The sequence below is a fragment of the Oreochromis niloticus genome, linkage group LG12 (genome assembly GCF_001858045.2).
Source record: "Oreochromis niloticus isolate F11D_XX linkage group LG12, O_niloticus_UMD_NMBU, whole genome shotgun sequence".
NCBI classification, from domain to species: domain Eukaryota; kingdom Metazoa; phylum Chordata; class Actinopteri; order Cichliformes; family Cichlidae; genus Oreochromis; species Oreochromis niloticus.
The window spans coordinates 30,222,199-30,248,211 of record NC_031977.2 but is presented as its reverse complement, the minus strand read 5'-3'; the positions used below and the strand labels follow the sequence as shown (position 1 = coordinate 30,248,211).

The 26,013-nt window shown below is 38.5% G+C and overlaps 2 protein-coding genes across 7 annotated transcripts in view; one reads left to right on the top strand and one right to left on the bottom strand.

Moving 5' to 3' along the window:
• Positions 1–10,144: 10,144 nt before the first annotated feature.
• Positions 10,145–20,103, bottom strand: suds3 (SDS3 homolog, SIN3A corepressor complex component). Of its 3 annotated transcripts, none has more exons than XM_003454167.5 (12): positions 19,883–20,103; positions 18,225–18,294; positions 18,044–18,099; positions 17,366–17,437; positions 16,133–16,152; positions 15,848–16,004; positions 15,534–15,629; positions 15,323–15,384; positions 15,205–15,226; positions 14,888–14,993; positions 13,987–14,071; positions 10,145–11,015 (listed from the first exon to the last, which is right to left on the bottom strand). In XM_003454167.5, exons 1-12 carry the CDS (start codon positions 19,992–19,994, stop codon positions 10,917–10,919), a joined length of 957 nt encoding a protein of 318 aa, XP_003454215.1. In that variant the 5' UTR covers positions 19,995–20,103; the 3' UTR covers positions 10,145–10,916. The 3 variants fall into 3 exon arrangements, with proteins under 3 accessions (XP_003454215.1, XP_005473680.1, XP_019221059.1); XM_005473623.4 differs by lacking the exon at positions 19,883–20,103 and adding an exon at positions 19,106–19,295; XM_019365514.2 differs by lacking the exon at positions 19,883–20,103 and adding an exon at positions 18,412–18,491.
• A 3,117-nt stretch (positions 20,104–23,220) lies between these two features.
• The window catches only part of taok3a (TAO kinase 3a), a 63,182-nt gene continuing 60,389 nt past the window's right edge, over positions 23,221–26,013 (top strand). The window contains exon 1 of one of the 4 annotated variants that reach the window (XM_003454168.5): positions 23,221–23,604. The gene's annotated coding sequence lies outside the window, so the exon portion shown is untranslated. Of the gene's footprint in view, positions 23,605–23,697; positions 23,884–23,922; positions 24,071–26,013 lie in introns of those variants that run through there. The other 3 variants (XM_005473620.4, XM_005473621.4, XM_005473622.4) reach the window with 3 other exon arrangements.

The window sequence follows — 26,013 nt, the reverse complement described above, 5'->3', positions numbered from 1 at the left end:
TACAAACCGAAGCCCTGTTTTTCAGATTAGCTTCACTGTTAAGTGGTTTTCTTAAAGCCCGAGTTCTCTTTAGGTTTGCTTGTCAAAACTTTACTTTCACTGTTAAAAAAACCACAATCATCTGTGTTGATTGTTTACAATTTGGTGAGCCCTGACCACAATCATTTAAGATATTCTTTCTGACCAATTATCATCTTCCTCAAAGATGATAACTGGTGAAGCTGTCGGTGCATGAGCGAGGAAGACTAATGCGCCTTTCAAAGAAATAGTTTTACAGTTTATAGAAAACAGCAGTACAGTGCCAACAAAAGAGCTGGTACTATACTATAAAGCCTATATTATGCACACTACACTATACAGTAAGATTTACTGAAGACAGCACTTTGAAACTATAATGTAATATCTCAGATCTGGTAACTTTAGTTCCTAGTACTTTAACAGTTAAATTTGTTACAGTGCCTCCTTAACTATTATTAATGTAAATAAATTTAGCTAATACTCACTATGCTTGACTAAATGTACCAAAATGGTACTAAATGTACCAAAGGCAGACTCGGATGAGAAGGCTAACATTACTTAAACAAGATGCTACACCCAGCAGCCATTTTTCTTGTCTCAGAAAGAGCAACAAAAAATTCTTGCAGGCAGAATCACCTAGTCAAGAAACAGAAAAGATAAGTCACTTCATTTTATCCTTTTTTTTTTTGTATGGAGTCGACAAATGTGACACAGCTAGTTAGTTATTGAGCTTCAGAAGTGCTGGCTGGTAGCTGATGAATTGTATTTGCTTTGGGCAGAGTCCTGCTAGCTGTTTCTCAATTTTTCTAGTATCTGCCTTATAATAATCAAACTGAGAGTTGCATCAGTGTTCTCATCTTCGCAAAAAAGAAAAGGAACAGGAACAAAAAAACAAGTTTATTTCAAGGGTGTGAAGACACTTATATCCACACCTAACAAACCTCAGGAAAAGGATGAGCCCTGTTTGTTTTCAGTCCTTTCAGAGTTGCTGTAGCAAAAAATAAAACACCATTCAAAAGGGAGATATATTGTACATCGCCAGGATCTTCCATATGCCCACCTGCCTCCCACAAGGCAAGACGTGATCTATCTTTTCAAGGTAAGGGCCTCACTTGATGTGATGGAGCACCTTGAGGAAGCCTATGAATGCAAAAATTGCATGAAAACGGTTATATACTTACAGATGACAGTGAGGTCCATAACAGCCTCCATGCTTTCCTTTACATCTGAATGCTTCTGAATAAAATGTAAAGAAAGCTGAAATGCTTCTAAAGAGGTTACAGCGGGAGCAAGGTTTTGACTCCTTTAGGGACCTTGTGTATAGATGGCTTACTCTTTTCAAAAAAATATCATCAGTGCAAGAGTGATCCCACTTTTCCAACTTCAATGTCAAAGTCGGTGTGAAGGGTATTGCTTAGAGCCAAGAAGCCATTATTAGACATGCTGTTGAAACGGCAACATTTTAATAACATCCGTTCACAAGGTTGCTGTGAGGACAATGTAGAATAGGAAAAAAATTGCGATCAGTAGTTTCAGGAATGATTTCAGATCTATACAGTAACACCAATCATTGACAGACGTCTCCATACATGAAGTGAAAGTCAAGGCGACCTTAGACAGTCCTTACACACAAGCTTTTTGTTATCTCCAGCAGCGTCTACCTCAGAATATCAGTTTTAAAGGCATGACACATGACACCTTTCCAACAAATACATATTACATCACTCTTCCATTTTCCTGTCACAGGGTATATTATGCTCTTTCCATTTGATTCCTAAAGTTTTTATTAGTCTCTCACCTGTTAAATTATTCAAGTCAAAATGATAGTGTCTCTGTGCCTCACACAATCTTCAGTGATTTATTTTGGTAGTAAAAGGGAAGCCGATTGGTTGTAGATGTGCTGAAAATACCTACAAAGCAGGACTATAAAGGCTAGAATCAGTTGCTAAGCTGATTTAATCAAGTTTATTTATACAGCATATTTCAAAATACAGAGTCTTAGCGCTTTACTGCTATTGAAAGACACTCAGCAGCCAAATGTAAAGTAGACGATCTGAACAGTAAGCATAAAATAGTTATTGAGTCATTTCTTCCTAATTATTATGATAAAAGATTAAATGTCTCTTAAGAAATAATTTAAAAGGAACAAATGAAGAGCAGACCTAATAGGAAATGGTAATTAGTTCCAAAGTTGGAATTGATAAGGCACAATTATTTTCATTTGTAACTAGAATTTGAAGATCACCAGATACATCTGGTTTAATGATATGGCCGAGATGTGGAAGTGTTAAGCTATGAAGGATAGAAAATCAAACAAAGCCTTAAAATATATATTTTTTAAGATGTAGTCGTTAAATGAGCAGCAACGGGGTCTTGCTTTCGGCTCCTAGTAAAAGGCAGCACACAGATTTTGGAAGTGGAAGACATACTGCACTAAAATGACTTGCAGTTGTCTAGATGATATAAAAAGCATGCATGGCCACTTGTAGGTCTCTAATAGAAGTGATTTGATCTTAGAAATCATTTTAAATTGGGCAAAACTGCCTTGATGACTAATTTGATATTTGTCAAGTCTATCATATTGTGAAGATCATATCAAGCTTTTTTTTTTTATCAATAACATGTTAGGAAACCAAGATGAAGATCAGGAACAGTGAGTATGTGGATAAACAAATAATATAGCTATGATGGGAGCTGATTTTTTTAAATCTTTGCTGATTTGTTTTATTTTTATTTTTCCCACAGGGCATAGCTGAATTGGTGGGAAAAAAAGAACCCAGGAGGGATTTCTTTAAAGTGATTATGACCACTCCAGCGCTGGTCTGCATTTTGTTACTGGTAGTTCCTGTAAGAGTGAAAAAAAACTCCCTTATGGGGATTGCCTGTCATTCTTTCGCCTTTTTTGTACAAACTATCTGTTCTGGCCTTGGCTTTACTTATTTTCTGCACTCATCCTGCTTTGATTGTCTATGTCTATATATCTGCTTTGAGTGTGACAATAACCTGAGCAGGTCAGGAGGTTTCCACCTCTCCTTATAAAAGACATTTTCACACATGAACTCCTGACAGTGTCGTCAGAATCGGCTTGGAGTTTTCGCACATCTAGCACACAGCGGGAGATAATTTAATTCAGACATGTTGCTAGTACTAGAAAAATAATCCCTTTTATTTAAGCTGGGGCAATGCATGCATGCAAAATCATGACACCTATTAACCCAACAACCTGTGATATTCTCTGTGCTATAATCAATTATTGTCAGATTTGAGTCCATCAGAAAAATTTATTTGCACATCCACCTTTGTTAGGTAATGTATAGACATATTGAGAGCCATATAGCACGTGTGCTGTAACAGCAATGTGAAAAAATCTTTTGAACTAGCCGCTTTAATGTCAGAAGAAAACATTCAGAAAAATGTTAGATTAAGTAAAAAAAATAGTTGCAGGGGCAGCAGCCTAAGCAGAGAAGCCCAGACCTCCCTCTCCCCAGCCACCTCATCCAGTTTGTCCTGGGGAACACCACGGCGTTCTCAGACCAGCAGAGAGATATGATCTCTCCAGCATGTCCTGGGTCTGCCCTGGGGTCTCCTCCCATCCTTGGCAGATGCCCGAACCACCTCAACTGGCTACATTCGATGTGGAGGAGCAGCGACTCTGAGCCCTATCTCTAAGGTAGAGGCCAGCAACGCTTTGGAGGAAGCTCATTGCTACAGCTTGTATCCACGATATGTTCTTTCGGTCACTACCCACAGCTCGTGACCATAGGTGAGGGTAGGGACTTGGATTAACCGGTAAATTGAGAGCTTTGCTTTTACACTCAGCTCTCTTCACCACGACGGACCTGTACAGCGCCTGCATCACTGCAGGTGCAGCACCAATCCGTCTGTTCATCTCCGGCTCCCTTCTCCCGTCACTCGTGAACAAGACCCAGAGATACTTAAACTCCTCCACTCCACTCCTCCAATTAGCAACATGTCAGTGATAAATAATCCATTAAAAGTAAAAGTCTTGCATTCAAATTTTGACATAAAAAGAAAAATTCCTCATGGATATCAATAGTTCAATGTGCTTAAATCATAATCACTCAAATGTGAGTTTCATAAAGTTGTACTAAACTGGTGAAATTGTACTATTAAATACATTAGTTGCTACACTGAACTTTTCAGTTTGGTAATTTCCCTTGCAGTGTTAGCAAATATCTTATCTCAACCTCTAACAGTAAATCCACTATCAAAATTAAAGAAAAGGCTGCAAGACACAAGTGATAGGCATATGAAACTATCATTGCAAATAGAAGGCCGTGAGGGAAAAGAATACAGAGAAAAGTTAAATGTTATATAAGCTTAAATTTTCCTGACTCTGATAAGTAGAAGAAACGGGCAACATCCAACAGTAGTACCAGCAAAAGATTAATGAACCTCTCAATACATAAACTTCTTATCTAACATGGAGAATACCCTGTCCAAAGCTTACACACTAACCTTGGAGAAAGTTGTTTTTCAACACTTCTTTACATACTTTGTTTTTTGTCTAATATCAAAAGAGCAGCTAAACACAACTGTGTGTAAAAACAGCCGATCACCTGATTTTCAAATGAGCAATAGCTGCTTAGTGTTTAAAACGAATAATGTTGCAAAATGCAGTGAGGCTCCAACTCTATCCCATAACCTGGAGTCAAATATCAACAGTCAAATGAGAAGCTTGTACTGTAAATGAATTTTGCTCCCACTGCAGACCTGCAGGAGAGTGATAAACTGGGGGAACAGACATAGACGCACACTCACATATACACACACATACAGGGTTGTTGAGGACCAACCGTCCTCTCCTCTGAACACCGGAGGCAAATCTAAGTCTGCCTGGATCCTACTCAGTTCCCACCAGATAGTGCAGAGCGAGATGAAGCTCTCCTCCCTGTAGTCATGTATCTCAATGCTAACATGCAGTGGAGCAAATGCTCAAATTAGGAGGAAAAGGATAAAAGTTGGAATTCGGTGCTGGAGCTGGGCTGGTGGGAGATTGCGAGGAGGATTTTGTATTGATGCCCTAGGTGAATTTTCATGCATAGGTACAAGCAATAACAACCAAGGAGTATTACAGCTCCAGTGAGACTTACCAACAAACCCTAACCACAGTTAGTGTTGTAATGGCTTCTGGACATGGAAAGCTGGAGATATTCCTTTTGTTTTGTGCATGGTGAGTGTGAGCAGGTGTTTTACACACTCTGGTGAATAGATGGATCAATTTTCCTCATGTACCCCATCACCGCAGAACTGTCTACGTGCTTAAGTGCACCCACTCGTTCCATTGCTTACTCAGCATATTGATTTAAAACAGAATAAACAGCCACCTGCAGTGAAAGCTTGCGACTGATACATTCCCAGAAAGCAAGAGATGAGCAATTTGAAAGCCATAAATGTGGACAAGAAGGGGTAAGAGCTGCTCCTTGGTTAAATATGAAGATTATAAGGTAGATGAATGGATCATCAACTCCTCACTTAAGTGTGAAATCTATTTAACATGGAATATGTGCAAAAAAAGAAAAACAAAACACTGGAGTAAACTACTCTGATCAGTTAAGAAAAGCAGTTCAGGCAGACACAGAGTAATGATCACATTTTAAATACGATAAATTGGAAACTGTCATTTTAGGTCATAATTGTTTATGTGGTGATTTCATTACATTACACTTATTTTGTTCTGTTTTATCTTCTTACGGTTTTTCTTCAATGTGTTGCTGTTTTAGAAATTTTAGTTAAAATGGTTACAAAATATCTATGATATGATCTACAAGTGTACAATAAAATGTAACATTGATTTTATGTGGACCCTTTGAGGGCTTACAAATGCATACTCCAATCCACACACAAATACAAAGCAGTTTGATCACATGTAAAACTATTTTACAAATGTGTTCATCCAAACCTGAATAAATAGCAGTCATTTATGCACTTGAACATTTTAAGTTCAACTTCAAAGATTTGATCATTTAGTCACCCCTTCACAAAAAAACATAGATTTACCAATTACAAACACTACACAGTAGCCTATTAAGGTTAATAAATTGTTTAAATAAGCTGCTGCTACAAGCTGTATGTTGTTCTGCTTTGAAAGGTCAGTCAGTGCGTAGCTTACCATGGCTGTACTGTACATCCTCTGAAGTAAGTATATGTATATGCTAACTAATGTGTGCCCCAGTGAGGCACGGTATTTAAGTTACTTTAACCTTGCCACAAGATTGAAGTGCAGTCTATTTATTTAGAAGAAAGAAACGTCCACTTTATTTGAAAAAACACTGTAATGCAGTGGAATCCCAGATGTCCCAATTTCCACTGGGACTTCAACATAGCTTGCATTTGTGGACCTCTTGAAGGTCTTTTTCATTTCAGTATAAATGGATATAAATTCCTCACTAGACAACCAGCATCCACGCACTCATGCCCCTAACTCTAAAGGAGTCAATCAGAGAGAAGGGTTTTGGGCTACAAATGCTGGATTTGACCTGATTATGACCCTAGAATTACACTTTGTGATCAGAGTACACAGATTTCTCAAACCACTCCTCAAATACCCTGCACTTATTTTCATACAGTAAACTTGTGGAATAGTTATGGAATAATTCTTCATAGTAGCTATGACCTTTTTTTTACTGTGACCAAAAAAACCCCCTGAAATTTCGATAGTAGATGAAAAAACAGGAACACTTCTGTTATTTAATCGTGCACCTATTCCTTAATTACTTTGATGTAGTATAAATGCCCATGGGAAAGGTCTTTATCGGTAGGAGAACTTTAAAAAACACTTATAAAACTTAGTCTAAAACTTGTGCCCTCCTTCGCATTTTCCAGTGAGCTGGATGGTAGTCTACTGGGTCGATTTTTGCCCCCGGGCCTGTATTTAACACCCCCGCACTACAGTAATGACTCTCTTTAGGGGCGTCTCTATAGAAGAAATATGTGCAGCAGGACTTCACTTTTGACCTTTGCAAGGTTTTATAATTTGGTTGACCCTGCACCATTTCTGGCTGACCTTTTCCTGAGTGTGGGGCCACATGGGACTTCGTAGTGTAACAGACGGTTGTTCAGATGAGGTTATTTGGCAATACGGGAGTCTGCATATACCCACAGTGAGACACCAGAATGAATATTTGAAAAAGAACTACAGGAAATGTTAAATACACCAAGAAGGCTATGTACTCTGCCCCTGCCCCTGATTGCTGATCACTTTAAATGAGCTGTATGTGATGCAATGCTTAAAATAAACCCAAGCCCTGTAAATCTTACATTAAGTGCCTGAGTGTATGTTATTGTGGCTTTAACCAAAAGTCAGACATGCAGTGCAATAAAGGGAGCAGACAGGCATCACATTCACTATCAGCTCATTTCATGTCCCCGCAAGAGACTGAGCAATCACACCTGACGGGCTTGTGGACAACAAGCCCTTTCAGATGAGCCTTGCATTTTGTGCAGCATGGCAAAACTGTAATTGCCCTCCTTGTCAGGCAGTGTCATTAAGTCAGGCAAAGTGAAACATGCCATCCGGTTAAAGTGATAGGACACACAAGAGGGAAGAGGCAGACTGGTCGGCTAGCAGAGATCTGTGCTGAATGCCAAATAATTCAGCTGTTTACAAAGTGTAAGGATGCCTGAGAGTCGCTCTGTGAGAGGCCTGGAACTGGGAGGTGACATGGTCACGTTGATTATTTGGATATATCGGCAAGTTGATGCGAAAAAATATCCAGGAAAAAAATAGACAGATGATTTGGACACAGAACACTGACTTGGCTGACTTGGAAAAATAAACAGCAATTGAAATGCTTGTCTTTACTATACAATGTTGCTTAATGAATAACGTATTATTAAACATGTTAAAACATTAAATGGTCCAGGATCCCCTGGGGGTCTTGTCTGCAGTCAGTAGAGCGTTTAAAGGAGCTATGATCAACAGATCAAAAAAACTACTTACATGTGACAGAGGCCACTCCTAATAACCATCAGAAAAATAGCATATGCCTCTGCAGCTCTTGACAGCTTCTCTTTTCCACACTCAAGAAAGTCCTTTGCGTTTAAGTTATTTAGACAACCAAAAAGTCAGCAAACAGAATCAGTATGTCAGAACTGAAATAAAATGACACTAATGTCCTTTCATTTTTCCTTGCACCGTATTAAGGCATGCTAACTGGATAGTTGAGTATTTAAAGCTGAAAATGATAACTACAGGAGAGGTTGAAAGTGAAGTAAAATCAGAACAGAAATGTACCTGTGTAAAGGAAGCATCTGGTGGTGTTTCTTGACAGTGACAGCTATTAGGTGTCTGTTACTAGAAACTCTCTGCTGGTGCTGCTTATTTCATGCGTGAAATCAAAATGGTGGATTCTGTTAAGTGGCTTGTGGTGCTGTGACGTCCATAAGCACTAAGGAAGGAATCTTATTGCAGATATAGGACTTCATTCAATCTAGACAGCCTCATGTGTTCAGTGCAATAGAAAGGCTCCCAAAATTTCAAGACACCCCTACTGGAGTTAGAAAGACTAAGCTTTTTATATTGATCTCATTTATGAAATGGATCCTTGTATAGAAATATGTTACTGACCGATTTTTTTTTAAAACAAAATGAAAGGTCAACAGAACTTTTTGGACTGGATCTTTTTTTGTGCTGTAAATTAAAATTTGGTAAAAAATTTGTGTCAAGTGCTGCGGGATGGCATCCAGTGTGCCAACGAGGAGATGCCAGGGTTCTGTGACTGTGTATGATTCTTTCACATGCTAATGAGGCCCTTGTTTGTTAAATTAATTGATTGTTAAATTACCAATACGTCATGTTTCTTAGACTTCACAGACAGACAAAAAAAGACACCAACCAAGAGTCAAAAGGCGAACAAGCTTTTTGACGTTGGAGTGAAGATTTGGCAAGTTTTTATGAGTGAATGTGAGTGCGAATGGTTGTCTGTCTATGTGTTAGCCCTGCGACAGACTGACGACCTGTCCAGGGTGTACCCTGCCTCTCACCCTATGACAGCTGGGATATGCTCCAGCACCCCCCGCGACCCCAAAAAGGATAAGCGGAAGCAAATGGATGGATGAATGGATGGACAACCCACATACTCAACTCCTCGCTACTGTAACACCATTTAAGGGGAAATAAACAGGCTTTACAACAGTGCAAGATTATTTTTTGCCCAGAAAAATTATTGTAACAAAAAAATAATCAATCAAACCCAAATCTTTTACTTTTTGTGCCTAGTTTGATGAAATATATTTCATCAATACATCAAGATATTCACATTGGGTTTTATTTTGTTGTTATTGTTTGGTTTTTTAGGCATGTAAAGGAACCTCCTTCCCACCATCCCACTCAAGTTAGGATGAATTGGGGCTTCCATTATGAAAGGACAGAAATTCATTGTGCATTTCATTGCACTATTCCCCTTTGAAAGTGGAAGTCCAGAGTTCTTTGAGGGGCAGCCAATCAGAAGTAAGGGGACTTTTGGGGACTGGAGACATTTTTCAGACAAAATAAATTTAAGGATTCCATAAAGGCCCTATAAAGGACCAGTATAAGACATGTGATACTATGGTGAGGGGTGCCTGTGGCGGTAAAGCAGGTCATCTACTAGTCAGGCTGGAAGTCTACTAGGTCTCTCAGAGTATCCCTGGGGAAGATACTGACACTTCTTTAGAATGTGAATGCTTGTGAATTTTAGAAAGCACTTAAGACAGGAAAAATTGCTTCTCTGAATGTATGTGTGAATGAGACATGCTGCATTAGAAAAGTACTATATAAGAACTAGTCTATGCATAAATAACAGCAATGAGATCCCTGTACAAAATAATCACCTGAACATTTCTCTCAAAATAAATATAGCTCTAAAGCCAGAGGCTCCCAGTTCATGATAACTCAAATCATACCAAGAACCACTACTTTCAGTTGTTTGAAGCGACACCAAACTAACAAGTCATTAATTTATATGCGGGCAGTAAATACAGACCTGTGTGTTATTCAAGTGTCTTAAATACCCATAAACAATGGTTTTTGTGTTGTGAATTGTTTTTTCTAGATTATCAACTGTGGTTTGGTGCTTTTCATATTCAAGGCTAAAAAAAAATAAAATAAAACTGAAGCTTGAAATTAAGCAGAAAACATTTTTAATAGAATGGAATACAGTACAAATCACAACATAATACTCCACATGCAAATACTGGTAAACTAATCCAGGAGTTTCACATATGGAGAAGGTCACATCACAAAAACATTTCTCAAATAACAAATTACAAAAAAAGAAAAAGAAAATCATCAGATCAGCATAGGAAGAAACTTTTACTTCATAATGATACTGAAAAAAGGCATATTCTTGAAAATGGCATTGCTTCCTGTATAAAGTAACTGTAATTTTAGTTGAGGGATTTCTATATTCAGTTCAACCTGAAGCAGTTCCTCGGTTGTGTAATTTTTTTTTTTCTTTGCCCCCAGTACTTGATCGGTAATACATCGCTAGTTTTTCTGTTATTCAAATCAGGCTGTTTGAGAACTACTTAATAACTTAATGATAAATGTAAATAAGATTGCTTTGGAAAGATTTTTAATCAAAACAAGTCATCTTTGTGACCACAAACCAGTTTTACATGCATGCCACATAGTGACAAATATAAGGCTGGAAAACAGTTGGATATCTGGCCATGTTCACTGCAGTAGCATTTGGTTAATGAGAGGGAAAAAAACTGGATGAGATATTTATAGCCACAGAAGACCTTGTCTGTGTATATTTGTGTTTTAGGGGGTAGTGTATATAAGATAATGAAATATGAATGTGAGGCCACATGTTAAACTCCAAAACTGGATGAATGAGCCACTGGCTGGATGGATGGGTAAACGCACAGATGGGATTGGGTGTGGTAATGTTTCACGCAGCCGACCGCCGACGAATGACAAATGCTCCCCTCTGCAGCTGCCCCAGGTAGATCCTCATCTTTGTGCTGTCGCTTGTTTTTCTCACCCAAATCTGGAAATCACACACAGAAGAAACCCTCAATACAGCCAACCTGCTTTCTTCTACAAGCTGGAAAAGTTCCTCATAAATAAATTCACATTAAACATAAAAAATGAACAGTTTTCCTTCCATTTTAATAAATTTTGTTTTGCAAATCAAAAAATGAGTCAAATCTGTGCAATGAAACAGTTGATGATCTCCGTTTCCATTCAACTACTCAAGCGAAACTTTAATGTTGCACGTCATTAATGTAATGGTATTCACCCATCATAATGCATAATGTATGGCACAAACAGAAAAAGGGAGCTGCACAAAGACATCAAGCATGACAACAAATAATGTAGGCTATACCAGAGGGAGAAGTTAACCTCATTCAAAAATCAGTAATGAATAACTTTGTCTAATATTATTAATGAACATAAGGGAAAGGTTAGCTGAAAAGGTAAAACCGTAGTTCCAAACAAAGTGAAGTCCATTATTCTACAATGAGAAAGATTATTTACAAGTACAAAGCAGTTAACAGTTTTTCCAATGTAGATGTTTCAGCAAAGGCTACCATACAGTGCTCAGATAAACTGCAAAACCCCCAAGAACTACAGACAGGCTTGATTTGGGTTTATTTTGAACCTACAGGACTTGGACACCTTGCAGGCACTGTGTCAACCATGAACTCCTCTAAGTATTTTAGCGTCAAATGGGAGGCCATTTGTCTGACAACTAAAGCCCAAATTGGCTCATGCAACAGGACAATGATCCCAAGCAAACCAGTACATGTACAACAGCACGACTGAATGGCAATTGCAATGCCTTAATTCTTTTTAAAACTCCAGACGTCAAGTTGATTAAAATGCTGTGGCAGGACCTTAAGAGAGCTGTCCAACCATTTGATGTCAGTAGATTTCATTCAACTGAATTCTGGTTTTGAAGCCTGATTTATACTTCTGCTGGAAATCTATGGCGTGACCATCCACGCACCTGTCGAGAAAAGAAACTACACATTGAGTTGATGGCGTGGAGGGGTGGAGTGTAGAGTTAAAAGGGGTTTCCTGTTTCGTTCTAAGTTACAATGTATATTTCCCATTGAAGAATAATACAGGCATTACCTCTCCTAATTCGGGTGCACAATCCAAGCTACGGTGGTCGCAGTAGGACAAACAACTCTGGTCACCCTTCATGTGCACGAAAGTATAGGCAGTCAGCTTGCTGTTTATCTTAGCCCTCAATAATGTGTCCATGTCTATTTACTCTGAAAGAGGCTATAAAATTTTTTAAAGAAGTCTGATACAAATTGATTAGTCAGTGAATCTCACTTGTGTCTGATCACAGCGTTTCTGAGGTGAGTCGTTGAGCATATCTGGCACATTTCTATCGGTAAGTGCTGTTGTCATTACTGATGTTAGCTGCTGTTACCTGGCATTAGTAAAAATTTCCCTGAATCTAATATTTTTGGACTCTGTATGAAGGTTTATTTGCCAAGTGTCAATGTGAGAAGATAATCAAACTTTTTACCAGAGTGAAAGTGCGAATTTTTTTTTTTTTTTTTTTAAAGTACACTCAAGCCTGACATTAGCTGTCAAAATGTTAGGTTACAACCAGCTGTTGTTGTTTAGCCAGCTCATAGTGAGCTGTCCAGAGGGTCACATATGTAATCTGCTGACGATAAGAAACTACGACAATAAGCTAATTTATGCACATTTTAGTGTGTTAGTCCTCTGCCTTCAGTTCAGGAGATGAGAGCTGAGTTGTGGAGGAAGAAGATTAGGTGGAAATGAGGGAGGAGAAAGGCATAATGAGAAAGAGATGACGAAAGAATGCATGTAGAAATTTTAATGGCCATGTACAGTTTAGAAGAGTTGTTTGTGATCTTTAATTTATAAGGAATTTATAAGAAATACTATGTATGTAGCCGGTCTCAACCCACATACATAAAAATGGAACTGCAGTAACTTCCATGGTGACTTTCACAAACCCCAGCCTGCCCCTATGCATTTTGTGAGATTATTAATTTCTTGAAAAGTGCAATTACACACTCATCAATGGACATTTATTATTACATTCTTTTTTTTCTTAAATAAATCACAAAAAGTTACTTACTGGACCTTTAAAGTCACTGCTGCTAAAAGACGGTAAATCATGGTGTGTGCGTTTTTATTTTTGTTAAATAAATAATGAAATGGTTCAATATTCCTGTTTTGTTCACCTAATTTTTAAAACCTGGAAAGGGAGTCATAAGTTTTGTAATGTCTCTGTATTTAAAAAGCTTAGAATTAATAGAGGGTATACCATTTTTCTTATGTGAGGATGTGTTATAGTTTTAATAAATTTTAAAAGCTATCAGAAGTCTTATCAGATATCAATACAATAAATTAACTTAAAAAACAAACAAAAACAAAACTAAAAATTCTCTTGATACCTAGCAAGGCATTTTCAAGCTTGTAATGTGCTTGTGGAAACCCAGAAGTACAATTGCTGCACAATTGGTCTCAAATGTCATTTTGATTTTTCCTTTGTTTTTTTCCCTCCCAAATTGTTTTGTAATATCCTAAAACAGCTGGGCACCATACTTTCTAGCAGATGTTCCTCAAATAGAATTGTATACTCAGAGACTATTTTCAGCTGTTTATCAATAAACATTTAGTGCTCTGGTGACTATTCACAGCAGCAGGATAGTACATGTGGCATAGAGTCTGGTAATGATGGAATATGTTGCCCCGCGCAACAGTGTGTCTTGCTGATGTCTTTTTAATGTTTTTTTGGAAAACAATTGAGCGCTATGCCACGGAGAAACATAAGACGTTGAGCTTTGACTAGAGAGACAATTCCTATTGGATAGGACAATGCTTATGGTCTTCTTGTCTGGTCTTCTTTTAGGAATGACAATTTTTTTTAAAGACTATATACACTGAATACTTCAATCTTAATTATACAGTTCTGTATGCAATTGGATGAGATGCTGATGCTTGGAATGAGAACTAAAACCCACCTCATTGGTTCCTACTGTGCTGATGACACAGCTGATCTTTGTGTTGTCTTTTGACTCCAGGTAGATGGCCTGACTCTTGTGGTACCTGTCAGCATAAACACACACAGACTAAACATCAAACAAACAAGTGCAGACTGGAGGGGAGTTCATTATAAATAATTTTACCCAGCTGAATAAACCACATTACTCCTGAGAAGGCACTAAGTAGATAATTGGAATGAAAAATCAAAACAAAAAGTCTGTTATTTTTTAATGGCTCCAACCTTATAGAGGACAGAACAAACCTAGAGGAAGAGACTGACAGAAGGTACTTCATTATTAAGGGCCCACTGAAGAATAATGACGCATGTGCCTCCCTGTGGCTTTTTGAGAAGGCTTTCCAGTGGCGGCATCTTCTTTAGCCATCAATAAATGAGACTTTGCCTTGAAAGAAAAAGTGCACATAGCTCTGTCTTCTCAAATTACTTTGTCTATATGAACGGCTAATAAGACAGAATTCTATTATTTTTACCCATCTTCAAATGACCTTATGCTCTGACATGTCTGATTCACAACTCAGCTCTGAAATAGAAGGGCAAGGGAGGGCTGTGTCTATTCAGGGATTTTCACTCTTATTTTGGCATAACAGCAGGGAGTGCGTTGCTGGTTCTTGTGCAGACATATTCTACAAATATGCATTTTTAACAGTGCCTTTAAGCATAGTATTCAGTAGCTCCTAAGCAATCTCTCTTTCTGTAGCACAAAAAAAATAAAAAAAAATAATGAGGCTGCTATCCCGGTGGTTGTAAAATATCTTTACAGGCTCAAGCTAACATCCAACGCATGACAATGTGGCCATCTAGTGGTGGCGCTTTGTATGAATTGCTATCGTGTCAGATGCAGATTAAAACTTGAAATTCACCATCTTTTATCATAGTAAAGTTTCCCGTCCTCGATGCGGGCCTCATAACGCTGGGTGGGGCTCTCCATGGGAGCAGAGGGGACATGTTCTGGAGATGAGGGAGACACTAGGGAGGGAGAAACACCTGATTAATATCCCCATGCTAATATACATGTAAGAAACAAAATATTACTGTGATGCATTTTATTGGCCCTTTCTCCTAGCAGAAGACCAGTGCTACTCTCTTCATCTAAGAGGTATTAATTTTGTACTGTAACTCAGTATACCCATAAATGTTCATTATAAAAATCCGTAGTAGAAGGCACATGCAATCATACCTGGTCGCTTTGGTGATTTCAGCTGTAAAAAGCAGGGTTGACAAGATTTATTATAGGAATTGCTGAGTTATACTGCTTTCCAAAGACACATGACATCTAGAAATTTAGAAGCACTCACCTTATTAAGTGTTCTTAAATCTTCCATTATCTGCTCATCTGTTAGCAAATAATTTAGCTGAGGTTTGAAGAGTTAAAGAAGGTTTTTTTGGGGGGGGGGGTTTAAAGACACAAAATCAATTCATTATTTATTTTAAAGTATCTCAAGAACAAATTCTACAAGTATAAATAATCTGGAATATTTTACAGTCACAAGTTTATGCAAAGGATATCTGGTGCAGGCTTTCGCCGCTTGTCTGGTATTGGGACTGGATCGTTGGGCCGTCTCCTCAGCTTCCGGGTCATGATTGGCTTTACCTCCATGGAGTCTATGAATAGAAGAAATGAGTGTGAGATCCACATGCATAGATGAATAGAGGTCAGCATCTTAACTGTATCTGGAAATTCAGACTTCATTTGATAACTTAATATTAAAATATGTAGAAAGAAGAAAAATACAGCCACCCACACACTTTTTTTTTTTTTTACCCCATCTCTCTTTTGCTGAGCAAGTCCCTGATTAATAATCCTGTTCTGGCTCCCTTACCGCCTGTCAGCTCCATTGTTAATTTCTCGTTTTCAATCATCTTCTTTTTCTCCTCCAGCTCTGCAATTAGGTTTTCCTTTAGCTCAACCTTTTTATCATCGAACTCCTTCACTGCTGCCTTTTTCTCCTTGATGTAGTTCCTCTCCACCTGCTCTGTCTGCAGAAGGTACAAAGCCAGAAAGCAAGAAAAACTGTATGCTTGTATGTCCAAAAAGTACAAAAGAAATAATGGCTGATTTTGATTTTACATTAGCGTCAGTCAGTCTGAGATGCTGTTGTGCTTACCTCAAGCTGGAGAAATAGATCTGTCAATGGGAAAAATAAAGCATAACTGGTCACAATAAGCAAACTATTGTTCGGTGTCATTAAATTCAATTTATTTACCCTCAAAAATCATAAAAGAGAATGCTTATAGCACAGGAGCACAAAGTACCAGAAGCTTATAGCAAAATACTCAAGTTCAAGTTAAACTCTGAGAACAATAAGGCACTGACTGTTTATCTTTTAGTCATTTTTAGCGTTAGAAAGTAACTGATCATTGGTAATTACATACTTACTACTCTCCACTGCAGTGATTATGAGTGTACTACCAGAGCCTTTTGGCACTACATTCCTAACTAAATAAACAGTCATTTTGATCAGCAAAAAACTGAGTACATTCAATTCTGGCACACAGCAAGCAAAGGAGAAAGCTGATCACAAACAAGACAAGCTACTGAGTCAACAAAAGCAGAGTATCCAATATAATTAAAGCAGCCAAATGGTTAGAGGACAGGTTGGAAACAGAGAGAAGAAGCTCAGTCTTTTACAAAACAGCATCCTGTAAGTTTAAATGAGTAGACAGTGTGTACTTTCATTCCACCCAATACAGTTAAGTGCATCGCATGGATTTATGTGTTTGGGACATGTGGGTGTGAGCAGGAGCCCTTGAAGGAAGGCACACATGTTGTGTGAAATCAACCACCAAATAACTTAAAATATATGCATATATCGCTTTTATAACAAGTAACTGAGCAATATCGTCAGCTGTCTCTTGAGTGAGTCTCTGATAATGTGGCTAAAACTCCCAACTCCACCACCTGGAACTATATCTTGTCATCTTTTTAAGCCTAGCGTAGGATCAGTTTTCAGTAGATGCAGGTCTATATTATCCAGCTTACAGCAGATCTCCAGAGCAGAACAAGGACTACTACTATTCTTACGAAGCAGCTTAATGATACTGAAGACCACCTCAAAAGAAGGCTTTATATGGGAAGGTCAATTTTAAGTGTGTGGGAAAAATTGCTGTTTAAAAACTCCAATCAGGACATTGGCTTGATTCTTTCATTACCCATACTTCTCTTCTTAAATCCATGGTAGTGGCTATTTTTATTTTCAGCTACACACGGTTGTCTGCAGCCCTGTGCTTTTCCCTGAATAAACAAGCCAAACTACACAGAAAGCTTCCTTAAATCTAAACAACGTGCCCAACATTGGTTGGCATGGATGCATCAGAAGCAAAGCACTTCATGTTCTTGCCTGCATTCCGAAGTCTCTCTTTGTACTGTTGGTCCAACTTCTTCATCCTCTTCTGATACTCCTGCAGTGTGCCTGAAAAGACACAAATGTGTTTTAGATGTTAATGTTGGGCATTGTTCACTCATAAAAATACACCATCCAGTATTGTAGACTACCCACTACTATTTTTTTTTTTTTTTGCCACACCTTTTACACTGAACCACAGGGTAGACTAGAATACACTGACACTGTAATTACTGTTGGATTTGCAAAACACAACTTATCACTCTGCAGTTTCTACAATCATCAGCATGATCAGTAAAAGCCTTTTGGGATAGCTGACAGTACTTTCAAACAGCTCACTCAGCAGTTTAGAAGCAGTTTGCATCAGTAAACAACAGACAGTCTTAACAATAAAAATGAGCTGATCATGGCAGAGGGCCGTTTGTCATCACTGTTTTATCTTTTTAGCCAATGACAAGCGAGCACTTTTAAACTGCTCTTCTGCCTGATGATGTAATTCCTAATCACTAAGCACCATAACTAATAAGTAAGGTTTTGGCTGTGCCCTTGACAAATATTTAGTCAAAATTAATCCTCATGCTCACACACAGTACCACACAATAAAAGGCAGCAGTCCTTCAAATATGGATAATTCCTGACACCTCCATTCATGTGAAAATAAGTCAAAGTGATTACCTTCTTGTAACTGCTGCAGCTGCCTTTTCAGAGAGGCCAGTTTGTCTTGATACATTCTGCAATGAAAGAAAAGCTAGTCCCAATCCCCTTACAATAGCACTGTAACTTAAAACTTTCATCAACAAAAATGATTTTCAGTGAAAGGTTAGAGCTGCTGATCCACAGTTGGCAAGAAACTTACTGCTCCTTAATTTCCACATAGTCATCTTCGTCATGTTTGGCAAGATCAGTTTCACTGGCATCCTCAGTGTCTGGAAAATCAAGAAGAAAAGGATTTTCTCAGCTAAATTTTGACAACATTTTTTCCCCAAATACTTCACATGTGATCATGTCAGGAAGGTTTACGGGCATAAGTTTTCAAAAACAACCTTGATGCACAGGTGGCAGAGATATCTGCAGATGAAAGTACGTGCGTGGCACAGATGAAGTAATGGTCTACACCCTGCTTGGGAATGCCCTGGGGTTGAGAATGTAGACAGTGGGAAATCCACGTATGCCAGGATAACAGCTGATACCTTTACGTATTCTTGAATCGACCGCAGAAAACGTTCAGCTAAACCAAACTAAAGTGGGTACATCTGCTTAACTGCCCTTGGGCTTTTTTTCTCAATGACATTTATAAAAAAGAGTGACGATCTATATTTTTAAGCACTTTTCGCAAGGTGTAATTACCAGTACAGATCCCGGCTAACTTGGCAGTGCTGTAAATCCAACAGCAACTCTCTCGAAACAACGCCAGCATGTTTCACCAAACCTGGTTTGATATCAGAAGCTCGGGAACCAAGTTATAACCACATATGTCTGACGAAAAAAATTCACCGGCTTTACGTTGAAACGTCAAGACGAGCAAAGACTAAGGCCCCTCTCTGTATTCAAGCTGACACAGCACCTTTCATTTTCGGCTAGCATTAATATGCTAGCATAAGTTAGCCGCGTCTGCTGATAAAGAGTGTAACCCGACTCTAGCTTACGTAGTTAGGCTTAGAAGAACATATCCGGAGAGGAGAAGAAAAATAAGTCCAGCTGTTCGCTTTGGAGGTCAATGTCAGGGAATTGGCTAACCTTGCAGTGTTGTCATCGCCTTCCTCTGATCCGGTCTTTCTTTCCCTTTCCCTGCAATCCGTTCTGTCTCAGTGAAGTGTGTGAAAAGGGCAGAGCAGTGGACACAGCACGCAGGATTTCGCTTGCCTTCCTGCCGACCTGTCAATGCTCGGAGCTAACATTACGTAGCAAGTTGGCTAATTAACGTTTGGACTGTCATACTTTTTTTTTTTTTTTTTAGAACAAAAAACGACTGGTTGAAATTTATAGCTGTGCTTCGGGAGCACTGTTTTAAGCGCACATGTACGTCAAGCCACTGTGGGCAGTGGTGTTTTTCGTCGCGGTTTTCATGCTCTTGTGTATAACGCAAAAAATTAATGCTAGCAATCTTAGCGTGTTTATCAGTGATTATTTCTTTCGCTCGACTTGCTGCCAACTCTGAAAAAACCGAACGGTTTGCTTTGCTTACTGAGCTCAAATCACACACTCCTGAGACAGTTCCACACCAGGCAGACTCTTTGCTCGTGGTACTGTGTACCTAAACGTAGCTAGAAAGCTAACTAAGTAACGTGTGGCTGCATTGAAGTAGCTTTCCAGTTTTGGGAGCGAGAAATACATTTTAACTTGGTTTGCAGTTGCGCATACCACGCAACATGGACAAACGGTTTCCACTGGAAGGGGGAAAATGACTTAAATGCTGCATTTTAAGAAAACACATCCAAATTCATACAATAAAGCGCGCATTTCCGTTTTTTCCAACAACTAGACAGAGCCCGAAGATATTGTTGAAAACGTTACCTTCTTCCGAGTCTCTCCCCCTGAAACTCCGATCGTCGTCGTCATCCACGCTATCGAGTTCTTCTTCATCATTGTAATAATCCACCATGGGCGACAGCAAAGTCGAAGCCATTTATGCGCTCCGAAAAATGTAAACAAACACAAAATAAACAATCGATTTGTGTTTTGCAGCTTGCTTGGAAGAGCGCCTACAACTGGTAGGACCCCCGGGTGTCGAGCTGTCCAAGAATATGCCTGGGTAGAATTTCGATAATAAACGAATCATATAAAACATTTAATCGCAATTTTTAATAGAATTAGCACACAAAATTTGAAACAGTCACCGCTAATTAATAGCGGCCAAGTTTTCTATGAGCGATTTGAAATATATGGTAAAACATCTAAACAGGCACATTTCCTATCATATTTGGATAGTTAATAAGTTTCTTTTTTTCACTACTCTAAGGATTAGCATCGGAAGGTGATTGGTGAACGCCAGTTTTTTTCATTGATGCCACTGCTGATCCCTGCCAGCTGCCTCTTCCCCGCCCCAGTGTTCACACGTTAACCCAGAAACATTTTTCAAACAGTAGTGACCAAAAGAACTACAAAATGTGTTTGTGTTTCTATAGTAATTTTACAGAAAATCTACGGACAGCTGAAGAAAAAACAAAACAATCTCGAATTTTTACAACTATTTAAGCTATTTAGTATGCTTTATTAAAAAAAAACAAAACAGACACCCCCCCCCCCCAAACAAAAAACAAAAAACCAATCACAAAAGTATTCAAAGAAACAAAAACAAATGGTTTAGTTTGAACCTTTTTTTGGTGTATTTAGTGTATTATGTTTAAAACCTAAACTTTAGGAAAATGCAGTTTACTTTATGGAATGGTAAATAGACTGGTTCTTATATAGCGCTTTTCTACTCATCTGAGCACTCAAAGCGCTTTACACAACTTGTGCATTCACCCATTCACACCCATTCGCACAAACACATCTTTCTAAGTGCTTCATAGCTAACATTCACACACATTCATACTCCGACGGATGCATCGGAGAGCAATTTGGGGTTAGTATCTTGCCCAAGGATATTTGGCATATAGACTAGGGGAAGCCAGGAATCGAACCACCAACCTTCCGATCAGTGGATGACCTGCTCTACCACCTGAGCTACAGCCACCCTACTTTATAACTTTATATCAGCAGAATATGCTCAGTAACGATCTCTCATTGAGAGTCTATGGAAATTTGGTATGTTTTTTTGTTTTATTTTTATTTTGGTTAACGTTGACATTTAATTGGTGAAATGTTATCATTTTAACAGCAAATTTATCAGGTGGTGTCTTCAGTGTTGTACTTGGACAGACATAAAAAGTGATAGTTTGACCCCAGTGATGCCAGTGGACGAGAATACTGTTAATCATATAATGCCCAGTTCTACTTGAAGAGAGCTTGCACTTCAGTAATGCACTGGTACTTAACTTTATCAAAGCATGAGACATTCTACTCCAGTATATTTTGAATTCAAATATTATACATTATATGGACAAAAATACTGGGCCACCTGCAGGTGCTGATGCACCTGATGCACAGTTTCAGTTTTGATTTTAATACTAAGGGAGAGTTGCAACTCTGTGCCTCAGCACTTTGTGACCCTGCTTTGTAACCTTTACATGGTGTGCCACTGTGTGGCTGAGATACTGTGGCTAGTGTGGCTTTGCAGCAATACCATTTAGTGGTAGAAATGAATGGAAGAAAATTCACAAATGGACTTCCCTCAAAGGCATGCTCAGATTTACTGAATGACCCATTCTTTCACAAATATTTGTAAAGGCAGGCTGTGCCATTGTGTGTACACAGTGTGGCAGCTTGAGTTTTGTGCACCTGTGGCTATGGGACTGAAAACATCTGACTTAAGAACAATTAAGAGGTGTGCCCGAATACTTTTATACATATAGTGTATTTTTTACTCCATAAAATGTATTTTAAAGCTTGAGTTAGTTATTATTTTGCAGATTTCTAAACATAAATCTACTGTAGATAAAGTTACCCAGCAGAATATGATTAATTAATCAACACCAAAGTGACACAATAATAAATCATTAATTGTGAATGAGCGTTACAAAGCATATGATTCTGCAAGCACTTTTGCTTGCACTAATAGGCACTAATGCTAAATACATTTACATGAATTAAATTAATTCTGCCTTAAAATGAATTTATTAACAAAGAATTGATGTTGGGAGTGTTACTAGGCCCACCTCTAGAAGAGAAAGGCACTTTACATTTATAGAAGAGAAAAGAGAAATAAATATTTAAATAGTTTGCCAGTTACAATAAAAAAACACTGTAAAGATCCTATGTTTAGGGCATAACTCAAGCTACGTCTGTGATTGCTTTTAACTTAACATGATGTATTGTTTGTCAGTCTGTGTTTTCGGGTCTGTTTGTATTTTTACTATATTTTTAATAGTTTCATGTTACTTGACCAAGTAGTAAGGATGTAAATTAGTAGTTTTGGGTAAAAAATCTGGCATGTCTACATTTTATATGTTTATATGATGACCATTAACATGCACTGTTCCATTTAAACAATCAAAAGTAAAACTTTTGATTTATTGGGGGAAATAAGTAAGAATACAACTTTTTTATTGATGGTCTGAATACTTGTTTCTCCACATTACAAAACAACTATTCAATAGAACTGAATTAATTTAAACACATCTAGATTTTTATACTCTTAAGTGCCACTTCTGGCACAATGTCTGTATTAGGAAGCAGGTCTGGATAAGCCTGAAAATTATAATACTTGAGTTCATTTATATTAAGCAGTGGAACTACAATCCACACATTCTCCTCACCTTACATCTATGCCTACACATGTTCTTACTTCCATGCCGCACCCTCCCTCCCCATTTTTCCTCTGTTTGTCATCCAAAAGGTATCAGTGGAATCTGTTAGGCCAGGAGCCAGTAATCATTATCAGCAAATATTCTTCATTTGCATCTGAGGTTGAGGTCCTTGCTAGTGAATAGGCGGTATTCGTTTCAGATCAAATATTGTGGTTTCCTGTGTACCATCCTCCCCCACTGGTTTTCATTGCTCTCCCCGCTCCCCGACCACCCTATTGCAAAAACTCCTGGGAACGGCCCTGATGCAGAATAATCCCAATAATTTTACAGTTAAACTTCCAAAGTACAACAGCAGGTGGCGTCATCATACTGAGCATATTTAGCAGACTAGCTGGCTTGCCATCTCTGAAGTTGCAACAGAATCGGGATGACTCAGTCCATGCATCTTTAATGATTTGCAAAGGAAATTGGGTAAAGGATTGTTGGTCGTTCACTTTTAATAATAGCTTTATTAGTAGCTTTATTTTTTTAATGCTGTGCCACTGTAAGAATGAGTCATACTTTAAAAATTTGTATTGAATTCGGACAAAACAATTGAGCATAAAGTACACGCAAAACAATCAGTCAAATATATATTCTATGGAAAATACCAAGCGCGCAGAGCGCACATCCTCCAGCGGTCGGTTCCCAACACGAGACAACTTTATTTCCGCCTGTCTGTCAGAGTGGCTGTCAAACACGGGCTAGGGGTTGTGCTCCTGCTGCTCCGTCATTCAGGAAGTCTAGACCAACTGACAGCACTTCGAGAAGTCACAGCGAAATCTCTAGAGTCGGACAAAATAACCCCGAAGTGCGTACGCTTTTCACCAAGGACGAATTTTACAAAAGGTGAGTAGTTTTTTTCACTCTGCTGTTGCGCTGCTGTCAACGTTTGTCCCCATCCACTGTAACGGTTAACAGCTCGTGCTAAAAGCCTCGCGCGCTGAGAACTGAAAATGACACTTCCTCTTGGCTCAACGGCTGAGCTACTGTAGCTAAATGTCAAAGCGGTAAAAGTGGATACAAAGGAGTAGTAGTGCCGATTAGGTTGCACCTGAAGTTGGTAATGACTACCATCGCCTGTTTTCGACGTTGTTCGGCTTGTTGTTTGAACGCAACTCAGAGGTGGTGAGTACGGAGACAAGCATCAGCTCGCTGGGGTTAAGTGCGTAGGTTTGCTTTTTAACGGCTTTAACGAAGTGTGCACGTTTGCTCGTTATTGCACCTTCTTTAAGCCTAGGCTGAATTGTGGGTATTTTTTTACGTTGTGAACTGACGAAGAAGAAGCTTTGCTGTTTGGTTTGTTCCTCGGGGGGTGAGTATGCTGAGCAAACGAATGACAGCTTGTAGTGAAGTGAACGTTTGGGGGTTTTTTTTGTAACAGACAAGGTGGCTGGGTGGTGTATAAACTTGTCCCGGGTGTTATTTTAGCAGTGTCACGCAGTGTGAGTGTCAGTCCGTTTGAATCTGTCACGTCCAAAATGACTGTGGTACCTTCCATTGCACATTGTTGTGAGTGAGCTTTTACTATCAACGCACGGTCACAATGGCTTTCGGTTGAGACAGTGTAACGTCCACTATGCATGACACTACGCATACTTTTACTACGTCTGTCTGAAGCCTTTTTACACAGGCAGACATGATCTGCACACCCTGATTTGTTTTGTTTTTGTGGGGTTTTTTAGGATTTAGATTGTAGGATTAGACTGCACTAATTTAATGCAAAGACAACAACGGTACGTCATTCATTGTTTTATTTTATAAGTCATTCATGGCTTGAATTGTACCGGACATCATCACCTGCACACGAGACGGTGCTCGATTAAATGGGCAGTAGTTAAAAGTAAATGTAGGCTAATACGACGCGCTCGAAATGGCAGATGTAGATAGCAAGCTGAGCACTAAAACCCAAGCTGACCCAATATGATGTCATCTCTTGTGTGTAGAGCGCATGAGTGAGAGGAAGCAGACCCGTGTTTGACTGCTAAACTGTGTCATTTGTAAAGATTTATTTTAAGAAGCCTGCCCACTCAATTTCAGACATGGATCGCGGGAATTTAATCCCGTATTATGACATTGCACCTGCATGCCATTCACATCGATTTGTAGTATTTTTTTCCCCTTTTTTTCTTTTATGTCATTTAGCTTAGAAATGTTGCACTGTAGATGAAAACCCTGTGTGAATGAATTTTGCACACTATAGTTTTACAGAGTGTCTTACTCATCTTGAGATAATGTTAAGTGAGTATTGTAAAACTGATGTCACCCCCCTTTATAACATCTGTCAAGTTTGTCTTTCTGTGCTATGTCCGAGTTTCTGTGCCCTACTTCGGTTTTGTTCAAAGGGCCAATACGTCACTGTTGTGCAAGTGTGTTGTGTCCGTTTTTCACATCATTCATATCTAATAGGTTCATCGACCACCCAATCGCAGTTCCACTGAGATAGGGAACAGAAAGTGTCACACTTCCTTATTGGTATCTCCTTTTATGATTTTGATTGTGCCATTTTCTTTAAATGTTTCAACCCCAGTCCCAACATAGACTAGATGTTAAAGGTACATGTAGCTTAATGGTGCACAGATAATGATGGACATAGTATTTTAGTTCATATTTCAGATCAAACCACAAAGTGAAAAGGGATGTATGCACTAAAAGAGGCTCAAGAAGTGCTTTTACTGTGACAGTGTAGAAAGATTAAAACATTCTGGGAATGGGTCAGAGTGATAAAAAAATTCCACTAAACCTGAAGCTATTTCTTTTCTGTTTGTAGCCGGAGGACACGACTACAATGAAAATGAAGAACAATTAATGAACCTCAGTTGTTTGAATGCCACAGAACTAATTGTGATGTGTTTGTTGTGTGGGGGAAACACTCAGAAGCCAAATATTACCCACAGAATAAGATAAATAATGTCAATTCTTCCACTAGATAGAATAACACATATATTAAAAGACACAAAGTATAATTGAAACGGTTTGGGGAACATTTTTGATTTTTGTAGATGATTTGGATCTAATAGGAAATCAGTGTGACGTGAGCAACAGCCATCCTATACCCATTTTTACAATGTTCGCAGAATGTTTTGTCTTTAATTTTAAAAAAAAAAGTTGTTTGGGTATTAATTACCTTGTATATTAACAAAAGGAGTGTTTTCCTGTTTTTTTTGTTTGCATGTTTATTTGTTTTTATCTTGTTTTTATCTTTATTGTTGATAAAAAAAAAAAAATCTAAACTATTTAAACAAATACTCAGTGCAC

Excerpts from the sequence above, each read along its gene's own strand:
- suds3 (XM_003454167.5), bottom strand. The coding sequence starts at position 19,994 with ATGGCTTCGACTTTGCTGTCGCCCATGGTGGATTATTACAATGATGAA. Across the intron at positions 18,100-18,224 it reads TATGTGGAAATTAAGGAGCA|AATGTATCAAGACAAACTGG; the intron begins GTAAGTTTCTTG and ends CTTTCATTGCAG. Across the intron at positions 11,016-13,986 it reads GCACAGTAGGAACCAATGAG|ATTTGGGTGAGAAAAACAAG; the intron begins GTGGGTTTTAGT and ends TGTGATTTCCAG.